A 20,067-nucleotide genomic window follows, 5' to 3' on the forward strand; every position below is an offset into this window, starting at 1 on the left:
GTGCAAATCCTTATAGTAGTTAAACAGGTTAGCCACTGGTACAAATGATTTTAAGGCTTCATTAGTCATATTTAAAAGTTACAATATCTACCTGTTATTCACTTTGCTTTAGCAAGTTGACCCTGTTCATTACTACTTTTACTTGACTGGTTACAGCACAGAAGGAGGCCATTTGGCCCATCAAATTTGTGCCAGCTCTTTGTAAGATCAATCCAGTTAGTCCCATTCCCCTGCTCTTTTCCCCATAGCCCTGCAAATTTTTTTCCCTTCAAGTATTTATCCAATTCATTTTTGGCAGGCATGATTGAATCTGCTTCTACCTCCCTTTCAGGCAGCTCATTCCATAACTACTTGCTACGTAAAAAAGTTTTTTCCTCATGTCACCTTTGGTTCTTTTGCCAATGACCTTAAATCTGTGTCCTCTGGTTCTTGACCTTTCTGTCAATGGGAACAGTTTCTCTTTATTTACTTTATCTACACCTTTAACGATTTTGAACACTTCTATCAAATCTTCTCTTAACCTTCTCTGCTCTAAGGAGAACAACCCCAGTTTCTCCAGTCTATCCACGTAACTGAAGTCCTTCATCCCTGGAACCATTCTAATAAATCTTTTCTCTAAGGCCTTCACATCCTTCCTAAAGTGCAGTGCCCAGAATTGGGCACAGTACTCCAGCTGTGGCCGAACCACATAACTTCCTTGCTTGAATAACAGGTAAACACTGTAACTGATACAGATTTTAACTGTAGTTACTTTAAAAAACATTTTTATATATTTGTTGTATTGCACCTATACTTAAATTCCACAGTTTGTTGTGATGAAGAAATGTGCTTCATGAAACATAAAGTGGATAATTTGTGTTTGTGTTTTCTAGCCACTCCATGCTTACTCGTCATCTGCAGAGCTTGGGCAGGAGCTGCATTGTCCGCTCAGAGGTCCCGCAGTGGTTTTATAATTTCTCAAACGTTTCCTGTCCTCAGTGGCCGTCCAATTTTGTTCCCGAGATACTGAATCCACATGGTTTTGGCAGTCAACTTCCGTTCCATCGGAGTCCACTGTACCATCGGAGTCCACTGTTCCATTGGAGACCACCTTTGATCTTTTATGGTGGTTCATGGACAAGAGGCAGATCTTCACACCAAGGTTTAAGTTCTTATTCAATAAGTCAATCATCTGGCTGTTCTATGGAGCCAAATGACAATGCACCTCAAGCTAAACGAAGAAAACATGATCCAGCAAATCAGAAAGAAATGAGCCCTTCAGAATCAGAAAATACGAATCATGCAGCACAAGAAAATACTGGCTGTGTTGCTTTTCATGGCTACGAAATGGGAAATTCATGTGTCTCCAAAGTGTTTGAAGGTCAAGAAACTAAATTCATAAAAGGTAAAACCAATTAATGTTCAATCCTATTATCCTGTTTTGGTGTAAAATATCTCCTGATGAAGGAAAGTAATGGCTTATAACAACATCTGTAAATACAGTGGTATATCTTTTATGAAATGTATTTTTCTGTACTCAAAAGAGGGTTGCCTTCTCTTGAGGACTACAGTAGGAAGTGAAAATACAATGCTGTTCTGTCCTACAATCAAAATTGGGAAGCACTCTTATAAGTAGTAGCTAAAGGATCTTACATCTTTTGAGGTATTGGCAAGATTTTTATTTTGCTTTATTGTAAACATTTTAAATGAATGTTAAACCCCCAACAGCCAATATTTGTATAGTTATAAAAAAAAGTTTTATTCCAGAAAGATGCATTAGAACTGGAAACTTGCACAGAAAAGGTCCCGAGTATGCAGCCCTTCCTGGGTCTTTTTCACAGCATTTCCTGAGTTTGAATAAAGTTGACTATAAATTAGATCTAAATATGTTTGTGTGTGTTGGGGGTGGGGGGTGGGGGAAGAAACAAAGTGTTTGCAGATGTTTTCAAAAAAAAAAGAAACTTGACTGAACTTTGACTTTTTTCAGAATACCTGCAAAACTATTTTGTGCCTTTTGCACAAGGAGTTGCTAACACTTGCTAAGGAGTTTTGGTTTTTTATACATTTAACTTATATTTCTAGTTGACACAACAACTACTAATTTGAGTAAGACGCAACCAGATTTTAGTATTTTTGTCCCTTTTTGAGGGAAGCTTTGTTGGCGTATAGTTTCATGGGCACCACCAGCCCTTTAGAACCACTGCCCAATTTGTTATCCAATTTTATATGAATAGTCCCATCCCCCCCCCCCCCCCCCCCATATTGAAATTTTTATGTTAAGTGGACATAATTGGCCAGATTTTGCTGCAGCAGGGCATCTAACGGCATCTGCTGTTAGTTAGACTTGCCCCCGCACCCTTCAGCTTAAAATATTTTTACCCACTCAGTTGCTGAAAGTGCAGACTGATAACGTCGCAGCAAGGGAAACAGGGCATCTGGGACCTGAGTGAACAGGGTATTTCCTTAACCAATCAGAATGAAGGACTGAGAAACAAACAGCACTAGGACTGGAAAGGAAGTGTAAATTAGAGTGGGTGAATTCAATGTCAAATCAGATACAGAAAGAAAAAAAGAGGGAAAGAAAGATTGGATTAAAAGAGAAAAAAGAAGACAGTTTAAAAAAAAGTTCAAAACATTTTTAAATTTGACATTTTTAAAATCTCCAACAACAATTAATACCTGAAGGAATGAGACTCCACACTTGTAATAGTTAATTTTGAGTGTAAGAGAGGTTGATTGGCAATAATTAACAATTATCATGTTGTTAAAAGGCTACTTACTCTTGAAATGACAAGACTTAACTTTCTGTGGTGAGTTTAGTTCGTATCTACCGTGCAAATACAGCAACTTCACAACATTCGGTGCATGTCAATAGTGAGGCAGACAGCAAAATGACGTTTTCGTGAAGCCAACAGCGGAGCGGTGCAACTCAGACAACAACTTTTGGATATTGGCATTTAACTGCACATTTGCTCCTCGCCTGAAGTTGCTGTACCATATACACATAAATAACGGCGAGTACCATTAGACTCACTGTTATTTTGACAGCAATATCTGGCCCATTCCCTCTGTTCATTGCATTTTTAGAACAGATGTTTATTCACTGTCCATAGAGCTGTTCCAGTACACTGATATTAGATTGTATCAAAAATATAGTCGTGATCTCATTGAAACATGTAAGATTCTGAGGGGGCTTGACAGGATAGATACTGAGAGGTTATTTCTCCTGGCTGGAGAGTCTAGAACTAGGAGGCATAGTCGCAGGATAAGGGGTCAGCCATTTAGGACTGAGATGAGGAGGAATTTCTTCACTGAGAGGGTTGTGAATCTTTGGAATTCTCTACCCCAGAGGGCTGTGGTTGCTCAGTCGTTGAGTATTGAAGGCTGAGATAGATAGATTTTTGAACTCTGGGGAATCAAGGGATGTGGGGATCAGGTGGGAAAGTGGAGTTGAGGTCGAAGATCAGCCATGATCTTATTGAATGGCGGAGCAGACTCAAGGGGCCATTTGGCCTACTCCTGCTCCTATTTCTTATGATCTTATGTTCTTATGATTTTCAACTTAATTTTTACTTAATTTTGCAATGTATACCCACTTACTACAGCAAAGGTATGCAATGTAGTACAGGATCTCTATAATTACATTTTTTTGGAAGGGGGAAAGTTGCAGACCTCTTTGTTTCACTCCTATTAACAAGTGGTTTCCCCAAAGTATCGGCTACCAATGATGGGTGATCTTGTCCTAATGGTTGTTGGTGTTTAAGAATCATGTCAATTGGGAGTATTCTAATTCTAGGAATAGAATCTGATCTTTTTGTCCTCCTTCCCCAACTCCAGCTGTGAGAGCAGATCCTACCTATGAGATAAGGTGATCCTGTCTTGCCTATTGCTAGTATATTTATAGCTGGTATGTCTGAAAACTCCCTTCTTTGGACCAAACAAAGTTGCACCCCAAAAATGTGTTTCTGCATGAGACCCTGAGATTTTGCGTGGTGATTATGAAACTCTGGGAAGGTACTAAGCACTGGTTGAACCATCTGACTAACTAGTCATCCCAATATGGATGCAAGTGGGAAGCTGCATCCATAAATGCGCAGTAACTACTGAAAACCACATTGTGAACATGTTGGGGTTCTGATAGATCTTATACTGGTAGATGATATGTAAACAAAGGCTGAAGAACTGGGTTTAATGGCTGTCAAAGTAAGCACGTTTTAAGTCTTTGTTGCTACTGTTGACCGGAAGTCACCGGTTAACGGTTTTGGCTTAGTACACAGAGGAAGAGTCAATTCTCTCTTAATTCTCAATTCGCTTTATTAACGTTATTAGATCATGTACATACCGCTTATACGTCTAGTTAGATATAGGCATGCAGTTTACAGCAGGTTATACAGTTTTATACTCAAACTAGGATTTAAACGCACACCCACTAGGTTTCCCTGACTAACACTCCCTGAGTATTAGGATTTAAACGCACACCCACTAGGTTTCTCTGACTAACACTCCCTGAGTGGTCACAGAATAGAAAGGATATTATATTACCCGGAAAGGAGAGGTAATGCTGGCCAGGCAATTCGCTCTCTCACTCTTGACGTCGTCTCTACATCCCTGATGTAGGGTCCCTACTTCCACGATGGTTAGTCTCCCTCAAAAACACACACTCGCTCTCTGCCACCAAGCCTGCAATTCTTCAGTTTTATTTCCAAGTCTGTCTTTTCGAATGATGCTGTCTTCTCCGATTGGCTCAAAGTTGCTGGAGTGGTCAATGTCATCCCCTGATTGGCTCTGTTCCAAGGGGCTAGGTAGCATCACCTCAATACTCCTTTCCTAAATAAGGACTGGTGTCTCATCAAAGCTCCTTTGTCCCTCTAAGAAGCGGAACGAATTCAAACCAGTTCTGGCCAGTTCAGACCAGTGACTGAACTCCAGGTCACCTCAGTTCAAAAGTCAGTGTCTTTGTTAGCACTTCGAATTAAGCTCAATAGTCTTCTGCAGCCTCTGGCCAACACTACCAATCCCTAGAGTGTATTACCTGGGTGATGTGGTGTGGGTTGGGATATAGAATAAAAGCAGCAGCAGACCTGCAACAAGAGAAAACTACTGTGCGACGTGACAGGTGAGGCAGGAGAGTCCGAGAGGTGAGCGCAGTATAAAAGGAGAGACCAAGAGCAGGAGGAGAGTCTGAGAGGTAAACGCAGTGTAAATCTAAGGCAAGTCATGGCAGCAGAGCTCGCACCCGTGATATGCTCCTCCTGCACTATGTGGGAAGTCATGGACGTTACCAGTGTCCCTGGCGACCATGTGTGCAGGAAGTGTGTCCAGCTGCAGCTACTGGCTAACCGCATTTCGGAGCTGGAGCTGCGGGTGGATTCGCCGTGGAGCATCCGTGATGCTTAGACTATCGTGGATAGCACGTTCAGTGAGGTGGTCACACCGCAGGTAAAGATTACGCAGGCAGAAAGGAAATGGGTGACCGCCAGGCAGAGTAAAAGGACTAGGCAGGTAGAGCAGGAGTCCCCTGAGGCTATCTCCCTCTCAAACAGATATACCACTTTGGATACTGTTGGGGGAGATGGCTTATCAGGGGAAAGCAGCAAGAGCCAAATTCGTGGCACCATGGGTGGCTCTGCTGCACAGGAGGGGAGGAAGAAGAGTGGCAGGGCTATAGTGATAGGGGATTCAATTGTAAGGGGAACAGATAGGCGTTTCTATGGCTGCAAACGTGACTCCAGGATGGTATGTTGCCTCCCTCGTGCTAGGGTCAAGGATGTTGCGGAGCGGCTGCAGGACATTCTGGAGGGGAAGGTGAACAGCCAGTAGTCGTGGTCCATATCGGTACCAATGACTTAGGTCAAAAAAAAGGGATGAGGTCCTGCAAGGTGAATTTAAGGAGTTAGGAGATAAATTAAAAAGTAGGACTTCAAAGGTAGTGATCTCAGGATTACTACCAGTGCCACGTGCTAGTGAATATAGGAACAGGAGAATAGACCAGATGAATGCGTGGCTGCAGGGATGGTGTAGGAGGGAGGGATTTAGATTCCTGGACATTGGGACCGGTTCTGGGGAAGGTGGGACCTGTACAAGTGGGACGGGTTACACCCGAGCAGGACCGGGACCAATGTCCTCGCGGGGTTGTTTGCTAGTGCTGTTGGGGAAGGTTTAAACTAGAGTGGCAGGGGATGGGAACCTGAGCAGGAAGTCAGCAGGGAGTAGAGTTGAGAGCAGCAAGAGAGGGGAAGACACTGGAGAAATTTACAATACAAATAGTACAAACAGTTGTTCAAGAACAAGTGAAAGGGAAAAGCGTAGAGCAGCAGAAAGAAAGTGTACTTTAGACACTACAAATAAAGTGAAAACTAGAAGGCGTAATGCGATTATCCCAGCATCAAAGCTGAAGGTCAGGCTAGGGTGTGTGGCCCAACTGAGAGTTCTGTATACAAATGCATGGAGTAAAAGGAATAAATTAAATGAACTACAGGTTCAAATTCAAATTGGAGGGTATGACATGATAGCTATTACTGAGACATGGCCACAGGATGGTCAGGATTGGGAACTAAATATACCAGGTTATAAGGTCTACAGGAGAGATAGGGAAAATGGAAGAGGGGGGAGGAGTAGCCTTAGTGATTAGAGATGAAATCACTTCAATGATAAAGGAGGATATAACAAGAGGTAAGCAGCCAACAGAGACCTTATGGGTTGAATTGAGAAATAGGAAAGGATCTAAGACTATCGTGGGAATTGTGTATAGGACCCCTGGCAGCAGCTCTGAAGTGCTAGATTGTATAAATGCAGAGATTAGACAAGCGTGTAAGAAAGGCATAGTGGTCTTAATGGGGGACTTTAACCTTCACATAGATTGGGAAAAGCAGACTAGCAACTGTCAGAAAGGTAGTGAATTTCTTGAGTGTGTCCGGGATAGTTTTCTACAGCAGTATGTCCTAGAGGCAACAAGGGGGCAAGCCATACTAGATTTAGTAATGAGTAATGAACCAGATTTAGTTAACGGCTTAACTGTATTTGAACATCTATCCAATAGCGATCAGAACATGATCGAGTTCAGTGTAATGTTTGAAAGGGAAAAAAGTGAGTCAGCTGTTAAGATTCTAGACTTGGGTAAGGCTGACTTCAATGGGATGAGACAGAGACTGTCCACAGTAAACTGGGCAAATCTGTTAATGAGTAAAGCGACTGATGATCAGTGGGAAATGTTTAAAGAAACATTTAACGTGATACAGAATCGGTTTATATCCCTGAGGGGCAAGAACGCTACTTGCCAAAAAATTGAGCCATGGACAACTAAATTTGTAAGGGACAGTATAAGACATAAGGAAAGGGCATACAAAAAGGCAAAAAATGGCACAGATCCTGGTGAATGGGAAAGATACAAAGATCAACAAAGGGTCACAAAACAGATAGTAAGAACGACAAAAAGAGAGTATGATAAGAAACTCGCAAGGGATATCAAAACCAATACGAAGAACTTTTATAGTTACATTAGGAAAAAGAGGGTGGTCAGGAGCAGTGTTGGCCCCTTAAAAACTGAAAGTGGGGATATTGTCATTGACAATGGGGAAATGGCGGACATGTTGAACAATTACGTTGCGTCAGTATTTACAGTAGAAAAAGAGGATAGCATGCCGGAAATCCCAAGAAAACTAATATTGAATCGGGGACAGGGACTCGATAAAATTAACATAAGTAAAGCAACAGTAATGAAGAAAATAATAGCACTAAAGAGTGACAAATCCCCAGGACCAGATGGTTTCCACCCCAGGGTTTTAAAGGAAGTAGGTGAGCACTTTGCAGATGCCCTAACTATAATCTTTCAAAGTTCTCTAGATTCAGGAACTGTCCCTCTAGATTGGAAAATTGCACATGTCACTCTGCTTTTTAAGAAAGGAGAGAGAGGGAAACCAGGGAATTATAGACCAGTTAGCCTAACATCTGTTGTGGGGAAAATGCTGGAGTCTATAACTAAGGATAGGGTGACTGAACACCTCGAGAATTTTCAGTTAATCAGAGAGAGCCAGCCTGGATTTGTGAAAGGTAGGTCATGCCTGACAAACCTGATTGAATTTTTTGAAGAGGTGACTAAAGTAGTGGACAGGGGAATGTCAATGGATGTTATTTATGTGGACTTCCAGAAGGCATTTGATAAGGTCCCACATAAAAGACTATTAGCTAAGATAGAAGCCCATGGAATCAAGGGAAAAGTACGGACTTGGTTAGGAAGTTGGCTGAGCGAAGGGTGACAGAGAGTAGGGATAATGGGAAGATACTCACATTGGCAGGATGCGACTAGTGGACTCCCGCAGGGATCTGTCTTGGGGCCTCAATTATTCACAATATTTATTAACGACTTAGATGAAGGCATAGAAAGTCTCATATCTAAGTGTGCCGATGACACAAAGATTGGTGGCATTGTAAGCAGTGTAGATGAAAACATAAAATTACAAAGCGATATTGATAGATTAGGTGAATGGGCAAAACTGTGGCAAATGGAATTCAATGTAGACAAATGTGAGGTCATCCACTTTGGATCAAAAAAGGATAGAACAGGGTACTTTCTAAATGGTAAAAAGTTAAAAACAGTGGATGTCCAAAGGGACTTAAGGGTTCAGGTACATAGATCATTGAAGTGTCATGAACAGGTGCAGAAAATAATCAAGAAGGCAAATAGAATGTTGGCCTTTATATCTAGAGGACTAGAGTACAAGGGGGCAGAAGTGATGCTGCAGCTATACAAAACCCTGGTTAGACCGCACCTGGAGTACTGTGAGCAGTTCTGGGCACCGCACCTTCGGAAGGACATATTGGCCTTGGAGGGAGTGCAGCGTAGGTTTACTAGAATGATACCCGGACTTCAAGGGTTAAGTTACGAGGAGAGATTACACAAATTGGGGTTGTATTTTCTAGAGTTTCGAAGGTGATCTGATCGAAGTTTATAAGATATTAAGGGGAACGGATAGGGTGGATAGAGAGAAACTATTTCCGCTGGTTGGGGATTTTAGGAGTAGGGGGCACAGTCTAAAAATTAGAGCCAGACCTTTCAGGAGCGAGATTAGAAAACATTTCTACACACAAAGGGTTGTAGAAGTTTGGAACTCTCTTCCGCAAACGGCAATTGATACTAGCTCAATTGCTAAATTTAAATCTGAGATAGATAGCTTTTTGGCAACCAAAGGTATTGAGGGATATGGGCCAAAGGCAGGTATATGGAATTAGATCACAGATCAGCCATGATCTTATCAAATGGCGGAGTAGGCTCGAGGGGCTGGATGGCCTTCTCCTGTTCCTATATTCCTGTGTTCCTATAGTGACCATCTTGAACTTGTTTTGGAATAAATTTGACTTCCTATGGTCCAATATGAGGTGGAGTACTCCGATTACCTGGGCTCCATGATGTAATGGGAATAAAAGCACCCAATTTGCTGTTTGGGGTGGTTGCCCCCTCCCCCCCGATGCAGTTAGGATATTTCACGAGAGTATAATTGTTTCTGTAATAATGATGCCACAATTAATTTGCTGACTTTGTCTTTGAGGTCTCTAAGAGATTCTTCTAACTACCAAAAATGCCAGTGCCGTCAAGGGTATATACAGAAGTTGGTGCTGCAGTTTCAGCTGAACACAGCTATTCCATGCAACATATGCTTAGCTCCTGAATCTAATGCAAGTACCATCACTTGCTGCAGTATCATGGCATGACTGAATCTCATCTTGAATTAATGTATTTTCACATAGTGACAAGAAATATTCATGGAAAAGGGCTTGGCTAAACCTAGCGAAGGTGTGTAGCCCTGAGATGACAGACATGTTGGTAACATGTGTGAGCTGTGGCTAGCACCTTGTGAGCATATCCTGCAACCTAGGTTGTCCACATTTTTGGATTCCCATTCAGGCATCTGATGATTAATGTCCTGAATAGTGGACTTTCCATATTGGCTCAGGACCTGGACAATCTGCCCTAGATGTGATTGAAAGACACTGCCAAACCGAGCTGCATTCTATATATCAGTTTTATCTTGAGATATCGTTTGGTTTTCTCGTCAGCTCATACAATTGTAGCTGTGCCCTGTAAGGAGGTACTTATGAGGAATCCCTGAAAAGTTACAAGCTGTACCTGGTTAGAAATTTGGAGGAATGACTTTACAGGTGCCCCGGAAAGAATGATATTGAGACTTGGTGTTGTACGAGCATTATATGTCTTTTACGTTTAAAGCTTTTAACATAATATTCCCAAGACAGTTCACAGAAATGCATTGGAAATGGATGCCAAGTCAGGAAGAGAAATTTTAGGAGATATGATTGAAAAGGTGGATTTTGTGACAGTCTTCAAAGGCAGAGCACACTCAGGATAAAGTTCCACAGAGCAGAACCAATTCTTCTGAAGGCTCCACCACCAATGGTGGGGTCAAGGGATGGGGGAGGGGGAAATGAATTAAACATTGGAATCAAATGAATGAAGCACTTGGGAGGGGTGTAGAGCTGGAGGAGCGCATGGCATTAGGGGTGGGTAAAGTCCATGGAGGGATTTGTAGACAAAGACGAGGATTTTAAATTTAATACATTGGGGATGGGAAGTCAGTGAGGACAGGAGTGATGGACAAATGAGACTTAGTCTGGGATAGATACATATAGCAGAGTTTTGCACAAATTGAAATTTATGGATGGATGAAGAAGGGAAGCTAGCAAAGACAGCATTGACATAGTCAGCCCAGAGGTGCTAACAGTAGCAGAGGCAGCGTGCGGATGATCTCAATCTTAGAGAAACCCATGAGCTGCTCACACTTCATGTTTTCACCTGGTTCTGGGGATTTCTAGCTTCTGTTGACAATTTCTGTGTGTGTTGCATCAGTTTGTAGTTTACTTGTTGCTCCTATTGAACTACAATACCCAGAGTGTGCCAGCCAACTAGGTAGAAAAGGATCCTTCAGCTGGAAAAAGGAAGTTCCAGTCCCCGCTGACAATTTCTGTGTTGGAGAGATTCATCAAGGGAGTTTTCATCTTGCTTCTGTGGAACTACAATACCAAGAGTGCACTGTGACAGTGCATGTCAAATGGCAACCAGGCAGAAAATTATTTTGCAACAATGAGGCATGCACCTCCGGTACCTGGGAGTCTACCTTAGCCCTGTCGAGGAAGCTTGGCCGGTGAACTGGCAAGAGCTGGAGGCCAAAGTCACTGCTCGCCTAGGGCGCTGGACAGGACTGCTCCGAGTGTTATCCTACAGGGGTCGAGTGCTGGTCATAAACCAGCTGGTGGCCGCAATGTTGTGGTACCGGTTGGTCACTTTGATCCCTCCTCCTTAGTTTGTCGCCAAGATTCAGAAGAAGCTCGTCAACTTCTTCTGGGCCAAAAGGATGCACTGGGTCGCTGCTGGGGTCCTGAGTCTCCCGCTTAGGGAGGGCAGTCGGGCTGGTGTGCGTCCGCACCCAGATGGCGACTTTCCGCCTTCGGACCCTGCAGCGATACCTGTACGTTGAGGATCCTCCTAGATGGTGTGCGCTGGCGACTTATTTCTTCCGCCAGCTGCAAGGCCTGAACTACGACACGCAGCTCCTGTTTATCACGTTGCCGGGCGGCCGTGCGTCTTTGTGGGAGCTGCTTGTCTTTTACCATGATCTGATCAGGGTCTGGAATATGGTTGTCTCCTGCCGGTGCTCTTCCCCCGTCGGGGGTGGCGGCCGTCCTGCAGGAGCTGCTGCTCAGGAATCCGTTCCTCTGCGGTGTTGGTTTCGGCGGCACGCGGCTGACTAAGGAGAGGGCCCTGGCCGGTAAGGTAACCAGAGTCAGGGACATCCTGGATGGCGGGCGGGCGGGCTGGATGGCGCCGGGGACACTGGCCCCACGGATGTCCTTGTGCCCTGTCTGGGACGGGGCCGCCGCCATCCGGGTGTTGGAAGTGGCACTCGGCCTTGACTCCACTCGGTGTGTGGAGGAGGCTCAAGCATGTGGAGCCATCCCGTCCGATCTGACTCCCGTTCGGACGGAATTCCTCATCGGCATCAGGCCCCGAAACCTCCCTCGGGGGGCTGTGCCTCAAAACTTGAGCCATCTCTCGGAAATTCCCTCCGTGCCATTTCACTCTGCGCGGAGGGATTTCCTGTACGGGCTGCTCCTGCACACTCTCCACTTCCTCGCCCTCGTCTCTTGCCCGGACACGCCCTGGCGTACCATCCTGCCGTCCGGCGGAGGCCCCCAGTGGAGGGCTCTCTACTCTGGGATCCTCCCGTGTGCCGTTGGGGATCTGGGGTGGAGAGTGTTGCATGGAGCAGTCGCGACCAACAGGCGTTTACGCCATTTCACGGACTCCCAGGCCACCTGCAATTTCTGCGGCCTGGATGAGTCCGTGTTTCATTTGTTCACAGGGTGTGGGAGGCTGCAGCCCCTGTTCCACTATTTAAGGGGGCTGCTCCTCAAGTTCTGGCTGCATTTCAGTCCCACACTCCTGATCTTTGGCCGCCCGGTGGGGGAGGGGGGGCGCAGGCAGGTCGGTGGACATCCTCGTGGGCCTGCTCCTGGGCCTGTCCCAGTTGGCTATCCACAGGTCCAGGTTAGACGCAGCCCGTGGGGGTGGTCGCTCCGACTGTCTGCCTCTCTTCCGCGGAATTCTCTGCGCCTGGGTGGCCCTGGAGAGGGAGCACGCGGTGTCTGCCAGTACATTTGAGGCTTTCCACGACCAGTGGGCACCGCAGGGGCTGGAGTGCATCCTGGACCGATATAGTAAAATTATAATTTGACGCTTATTTTGGTTTTTTTTGGTTTACTGCACATGAACACACCCTAACCCCCCCCCCTTCTTATAAAAGGGGGGCCTAAAACACAAAGAAAAAAAAAGAAAGAAAAAAAAAACTGGCTGCACTTTCATTCCACACTCTTGAGCTGAGCAGAGGTCAGAAAAAAAGAACAGTGAGGCATGAGCCACTGGTGGGGAGACAAAAACTTCAAAACTACTGCTTTCTACAGTTAAAAACCATTTAAATAAAGATTCTAAACTAGGGGCTAGAAATTGAATCATGTAGTGCCCGTTGTTTTGGCGCTATGTGGCATCCCGAAATGCCAAGATATCGTCTTGGCTTACCCTACGTTACAATGTTCGTGACTTCAGGAATTACAGACACATACACACAATGTCGGATTAACTGTTAACACTTTTATTTGTCTAACTCGAGTTAGACAAACACAATTTTAGCACAACATACACAAAGTAAATACCTTAAGGGTTCCCGTTTATGCTACCAGATTCAAGTGCTGGTCAACTTACCTTGCCCTGGGTGCCTCAAATTGGTGACCAAACCAAGGACTCGTTCTTGACTACCGTGCCCAGATCTCTCACTATCCTCATTTATTTATGTCCTGAATTATCGTGGCTGCAACATGATGATCAATTGTGTGCTAATCTCACTTGATCAGTTTAGTCAGTGGGCCTCATGACCCATCTTCTCATTAACAGTCAGTCTAGCAACTGTTTCCCAATTTAATATATTGGCCATTCCACATGTCAGTTCAACACAGTGGCTATCATACACTGCGCATGCGCAAATACCGAACGTCGGCAGCATGTAAAGTAGGGAGAAAATGCGTACAATCAGTGTGCTTTGCTGATTTAAAGTGATAGACACCATTTTGGACCTTAACGCTCAACTCAATGCACTGTCTTAACCACATACAGCTGAACATATCTTACAGAGCGTGGAGGACCCCTCCCCCCCCCACCACCACCACCAGCGCTATTTAAAGGGACCATGCAGGTGTTGCAGGTTAGTTTCTGGATTATTGCTTCTAGCTGCTGGTGGAATAAGAAGTATTTTTTGAAGTTCCCTATACTTACTGAGAGTTCCTAGAGTACATTTGAGAGTGGTTTAGCAGGTACAGTCGTGGTTGAACAACATTCCTGGCAACCATGGTTTGTCTGCCAGGTTTCCCGCTGGGCATTGAGCACGACTGGGAGCATGCAGAGAGGTCAAGCTGTGAGGAGAGGGAGGAGGAGGAGGCACAGGGCACTGAGCAGGAGGCCATATCCAATGAGGGACTTCCGGGACCAATTCTCTTACCTCAACGTGAGTGAGGAGCATTGCATCCAACGACTGAGGTTCAACAAGGAGGCCGTGACGGAGATTTGTTAACTGGTGAGGCCACAACCGCGGCCTCAGAGCAGGGCAAGGACAGCATTGCCTGTAACTGTGAAGGCACTGAACTTCTACGCCTCGGGGTCATTTCAGGCCTCTGCTGGCGACATGTGCAACATCTCGCAGTATGCAGTGCACTGCTGCATAACGGATGTCACAGACGCAGTGTACGAGATGAGGAACAGGTTCATCACCTTCCCTCATGACAGATACAAGCAGAAGGAACAAGCACAGGGGTTCGCTCACGTTGCTGGCTTCCCCATGGTGCAGGGTGCCATTGACTGCACGCACTTTGCCCTGCATATCAACTTGGCTGTCTTCATCAACCGAAAGGGCTTCCACTCGCTGAACGTGCAGCTGGTGTGCGAACACACGCATCAAATCATGGAGGTCGATGCCCGCTACCCTGGGAGCAGTCACGACGCCTTCATTATGCGGCAGTCCAACATGTCAGCTATCTTTCACCAAGCTCGGCAAGTCAAAGGCTGGCTACTGGGCGACAAGGGCTATTCCCTCATGTCGTGGCTCGTGACTCCGGTCAGGAACCCACTCATACGTGTAGAGCAGGCCTACAATGAGAGCCATGCTGCCGCCACAACATCGTAGAGCAAACCATAGGCCTCCTGAAACAACGCTTCCGCTGCCTGGATCATTCTGGAGGAACCCTGCAGTACTCCGCTGAGTGGGTAAGAAGATTCGTGGTGGTATGCTGCACGCTTCACAACCTCGCCATTATGAGGGACTAGCCCTTGCCACCAATGATCGGGACAGACCCTGAGCCAGAGGTGAAGGCTGAGGAGGAGGAGGAGGAAGAGGCTGAGGAGGAGGAGGAGAGGGAAGAGCTGGAGGAGGAAGACGCAAGGCTGCAACAGGGAACACACGGCTTGTCTGCAAGGGCTCTGCGTGCTCGCCTGATCCTTGCCCGCTATCAATAACGTCAACTACATCCCCCAACTCTCCAACAGTCCTACACTCCCTACCTGTTAGCTCCCATATAACCATCAAATCGCCCTCCATCTGATTACACGTTGGTTTCCCCCTCAGCTCATCACACAAATAAAAACCACCACCAAATGCAAATTCAAAGCCACATTTATCAATTAACAAATAAAATTATGGGAACAGAACAGAACTATTCACCCTTGTGCATTCCCTTAGTGCCTGTTGTTTGTGTGCCATTAACTATCCTAGTTTTCCTACGAGGTGCATCCCCAGTGGCTGGAGTATGGGTGGTGGGAGGCTGCTGGCTTTCAATTGAGGGGCGTGCAGTTGGCATTGGAGGACAACCTCGAGCAGCTCCTGTGCCGAGAGGTCCCAGCTTCAGACTGCACCATCTCAGCATAGGCTGCAGCATTCTGGCCTGGCTGGCTGATAGGCAACAACAAGGGCACAGGCGGAGTGGCAGGGGTGGGAGCAGGAATGCAGTCATCCGGAGAGAGGACAGCAGATCCTACTGCCATGGCGCTACTGCCAATTTCCCGGGGTGATGCCTCAGCAATCCTGGTGATCAGCTGGAGAACGGATTGGTGGAGTGCTGTGACGCCCTGGAAGCCCCGTTCCATAGTGGTCCCCAGAGCCATGATAGCAGCAGTCTGAGCTTCCATTTCAGCAGTATGAGCTGCAACCGTAGCTTGCAGACCTTTATAATCACATCGGTTTGTGTTGCAATGGAAGCCATGACATTGGCCATCAGGCACTGTGTCATGGTGGGTTCCACAGGTGTTTTATTCGTTCATGGGATTTGGGCGTCGCTGGCAAGGCCAGCATTTATTGCCCATCCCAAATTGCCCTTGACAAGATGGTGGTGAGCTGCCTTCTTGAACCGCTGCAGTCCATGTGGTGAAAGTTCTCACACAGTGCTGTTAGGTAGGGAGTTCCAGGATTTTGACCCAGAGACTATGAAAGAACGGCGATATATTTCCAAGTCGGGATGGTGTGTGACTTGGAGGGGAACGTGCAGGTGGTGTTGTTCCCATGTGCCTGCTGCCCTTGCCCTTCTAGGTGGTAGAGGTCGCGGGTTTGGGAGGTGCTGTCGACGAAGCCTTGGCGAGTTGCTGCAGTGCATCTTGTAGATGGTACACGCTGCAGCCACGGTGCACCAGTGGTGAAGGGAGTGAATGTTTAGGGTGGTGGATGGGGTGCCAATCAAGCGGGCTGCTTTGTCCTGGATGGTGTTGAGCTTCTTGAGTGTTGTTGGAGCTGGACTCATCCAGGCAAGTGGAGAGTATTCCATCACACTCTTGACTTGTGCCTTGTAGATGGTGGAAAGGCTTTGGGGAGTCAGGAGGTGAGTCACTCGCCGCAGAATACCCAGCTTCTGACCTGCTCTTGTAGCCACAGTATTTATGTGGCTGGTCCAGTTAAGTTTCTGGTCAATGGTGACCCCCAGGATGTTAATGGTGGGGGATTCAGCGATGGTAATGCTGTTGAATGTCATGGGGAGGTGGTTGGACTCTCTCTTGTTGGAGATGGTCATTGCCTGGCACTTGTCTGGCGCGAATGTTACTTGCCACTTATGAGCTCAAGCCTGGATGTTGTCCAGGTCTTGCTGCACGTGGGCACGGACTGCTTCATTATCTAAAGGGTTGTGAATGGAAGTGAACACTGTGCAATCATCAGCGAACATCCCCATTTCTGACCTAATGATGGAGGGAAGGTCATTGATGAAGCAGCTGAAGATGGTTGGGCTTAGGACACTGCCCTGAAGAACTCCTGCAGCAATGTCCTGGGGCTGAGATGATTGGCCTCCAACAACCACTACCATCTTCCTTTGTGCTAGATATGACTCCAGCCACTGGAGAGTTTTCCCCTTGATTCCCATTGACTTCAATTTTACTAGGGCTTGATGTCAAGGGGGGTCAATCTCACCTCACCTCTAGAATTCAGCTCTTTTGTCCATGTTTGAACCAAGGCTGTAATCAGGTCTGGAGCTGAGTGGTCCTGGCGGAATCCAAACTGAGCATTGGTGAGCAGGTTATTGGTGAGTAAGTGCCACTTGATGGCGCTGTCGACGACACCTTCCATCACTTTGCTGATGATTGAGAGTAGACTGATGGGGCGGTAATTGGCCGGATTGGATTTGTGGACAGGACGTACCTGGGCAATTTTCCACATTGCCAGTGTTGTAGCTTTACTGGAACAGTTTGGCTAGAGACTCGGCTAGTTCTGGAGCACAAGACTTCAGCACTATAGCCAGGATGTTGTCATTCTCAAAACAGTTACTTCCACCTTAAGTTTTCTAAAGTGGTCATTAAATAGTATTACAGAGCTATCTGAGACTTGTATCTTGCAGTATCAGTGATGTGTATGATATTTTTACCTTGTCGGTTACGTGATATTACTTTAGTAAATTTGATGTAGCACCATGATTGGCAAGCTAATCACATCGCATTTTGGCTGCTGCAGTTTATCCAAAACCAGGCTCCAGGTACCAGAATACCAATGAACAACACCATAAGAGAGCTACTAGTTTTTATATTTTAAAAAAATTCTTCTCCATTTCCTTTCCTACAATACTTACCTTCTCCAACCAAGAGGAGATCTGCTCCCAGACCTTCATTGGTGCATCTATAGCTGTTTGCTAGGAGGTGTGTGTTTATAATCCAAAATGGCTAACCATTTGTTACCCTTCTACCTCCCTGTGGGAAATGGGAAATGCTTGACCTCCACCACCCATTGCAATATGCCTGAAACCACAAGTTCATCATGTGATGCGCCTAAAATGTCATCACTCTGTGGTACGACAAATTGGAGCATTCTTGACTCTGGCCATTATGGCCCCGTGTGAGAACAAGGGTCTCAATGAAAAATTAGCACATAACACCGCTGTGTAATTATGCTGTAGAATACTTAAATTTGTTTTTTCTCGTTTGTAATCTCTTTCCAGTAGGGGCAGTACATAGGAAATGGGAGGATTTTACTTCATTATACAAGAGCACCCAAGGTACTAGTGAATCAAAAGGAACTTCAAATGGACAACAGAAGGAAGTTTTTGATTTTTCAGTGATGTCGTACAATATTCTGGCACAGGACTTGTTGGAGGACAATGATCACTTGTATAGACATTGCAGTCAGCCATTGTTGCAGTGGGGATTCCGATTTCCCAACATCCTTAAGGAACTGAAACAGTTGGATGCAGATGTAAGTAGTTCAATTAAGCGCATATCTGTACATCTTCTCACTGGTTTAATGCATAAATGCATTTCATGGTGATGTATCATACAAACCAGGAAATTCCTAGGGCTGATCTCAACCAGGGCAACAGGAAGGAGGGAAGGGCAATTTGCCTCGGTATCCCTGGCCCAAGGAAAGGTTATGAATCAGCCAGGGTTCTCATTCATTGCAGTTCGTTCATCCTGAAATGGTGCATGGATGTGGCCATCAGGTAAGAACAGGGTTGGACTTGGCTTTTGATCAGCTTTGCCAAATACCCAGATGATGATTAGTGTTGAAATTCACACTTGGAAAAATAGTCACCCGGGCAAGTCAAAGAGGCTTGTGCCTGTAGAGTTATACCAAACATAAGTAACTGATTTGAGGAGGGAAGGAATTAGGAGAAAATTGGGTTGGGGGTTTAGGAAGAAAAAGACACCTATTATAGATGATCAGTAATGCAGTGCATTGGTGTACTGTACCATGGACTGGTAGATTTGTGTCCATTCTCATTCGTTGCGTTCCTGTTCTTAAACTTGAATGTTCCTTTAGGGGATAGACAGAATGGGGGAGAAGAGCAGAAGGTAAATCAATTTGTGACGTGCACACCTTTTAGCAGCCAATTTCAATAGGACAGCTTGGCAGAAGGTTTCCTTCCCACACTGGGGGAAAATAGCTTAAGAACATAAGAAATAGGAGCAGGAGTAGGCCATACCGCCCCTTGAGCCTGCTCCGCCATTCAATCCGATCATGGCTGATCTTCAACCTCAACTCCACTTTCCCGCCTGATCCCCATATCCATTGATTCCCGTAGATTCCAAAAATCTATCTATCTCAGCCTTGAATATATTCAATGACTCAACATCCACAGCCCTCTGGGGTAGAGAATTACAAAGATTCACAACCCTCTGCATGAAAAAATTCCTCCTCATCTCAGTCCTAAATGGCCGACCCCTTATCCTGCGACTATGCCCCCTAGTTCTGGACTCTCCAGCCAGGGGAAACAATCTCTCAGCATCTATCCTGTCAAGCCCCCTCATAATCTTATATGTTTCAATGAGATCACCTCTCATTCTTCTAAACTCCAGAGAGTATAGGCCCATTCTACTCAACCCCTTTTCATAGGACAACCCTCTCATCCCAGGAATTAATCTAGTGAACCTATGTTGCACCGCCTCCAAGGCAAGTATATCCTTCCTTCGATAAGGAGACCAAAACTGTACGCAGTACTCCAGGTGAGGTCTCACTAAAGCCCTATAGTAAGATTTCCCTACTCTTGTACTCCAACCCCTTTGCAATAAAGGCCAACATGCCATTTGCTTTCCTAATTGTCTGTGTTTCTTGTACGAGGACACCCAAGTCTCTCTGAACACCAACATTTAATTGTTCCTCACCATTTAAAAAATATTCTGTTTTTCTATTCTTCCTATAACCTCACATTTCCCCATTATTAAAATAAATAGGAAATAAAATATGTATTTTGTAAACTATTTTGTGGGTGCAAGAGGTATGTGCTAATTTAACAGTGGGCAAGAGCAAACAAGCAGAAATGGATCTGACCTTTAAAAAATAAATAATTACATTACTGACTCCACCCTATATATGTCAACTTTATCCCACCTCAGGACCTTTGGCTTTAACTTTGAATTCCCTCCTATTGTCTCCTCGCCATTCTTGGTTTATTACCAGGATATATCTATCCTAATCTTGCTATGTAAACACACCTATGTAACTTGAGTTGCCTTGTGTCCATTCACGTGCGTGTTTTTCCTGACGCTCCGGACCTGAGCCCATCACTTCTATT

General features: G+C 45.5%; 1 protein-coding gene across 4 annotated transcripts in view; it reads left to right on the plus strand.

Annotated features, from left to right (window-relative positions):
- angel2 (angel homolog 2 (Drosophila)) overlaps positions 1 to 20,067 on the plus strand; it is a 55,062-nt gene that overhangs the window by 4,151 nt on the left and 30,844 nt on the right. For all 4 annotated transcript variants that reach the window (XM_067988927.1, XM_067988928.1, XM_067988930.1 and 1 more), the window contains 2 exons: positions 873 to 1,384; positions 17,998 to 18,251. In XM_067988927.1, the coding sequence (XP_067845028.1) occupies positions 873 to 1,384; positions 17,998 to 18,251 (766 nt within the window). The remainder of the gene's footprint in view (positions 1 to 872; positions 1,385 to 17,997; positions 18,252 to 20,067) is intronic.

The sequence above is a fragment of the Heptranchias perlo genome, chromosome 8 (genome assembly GCF_035084215.1).
Source record: "Heptranchias perlo isolate sHepPer1 chromosome 8, sHepPer1.hap1, whole genome shotgun sequence".
NCBI lineage: Eukaryota > Metazoa > Chordata > Chondrichthyes > Hexanchiformes > Hexanchidae > Heptranchias > Heptranchias perlo.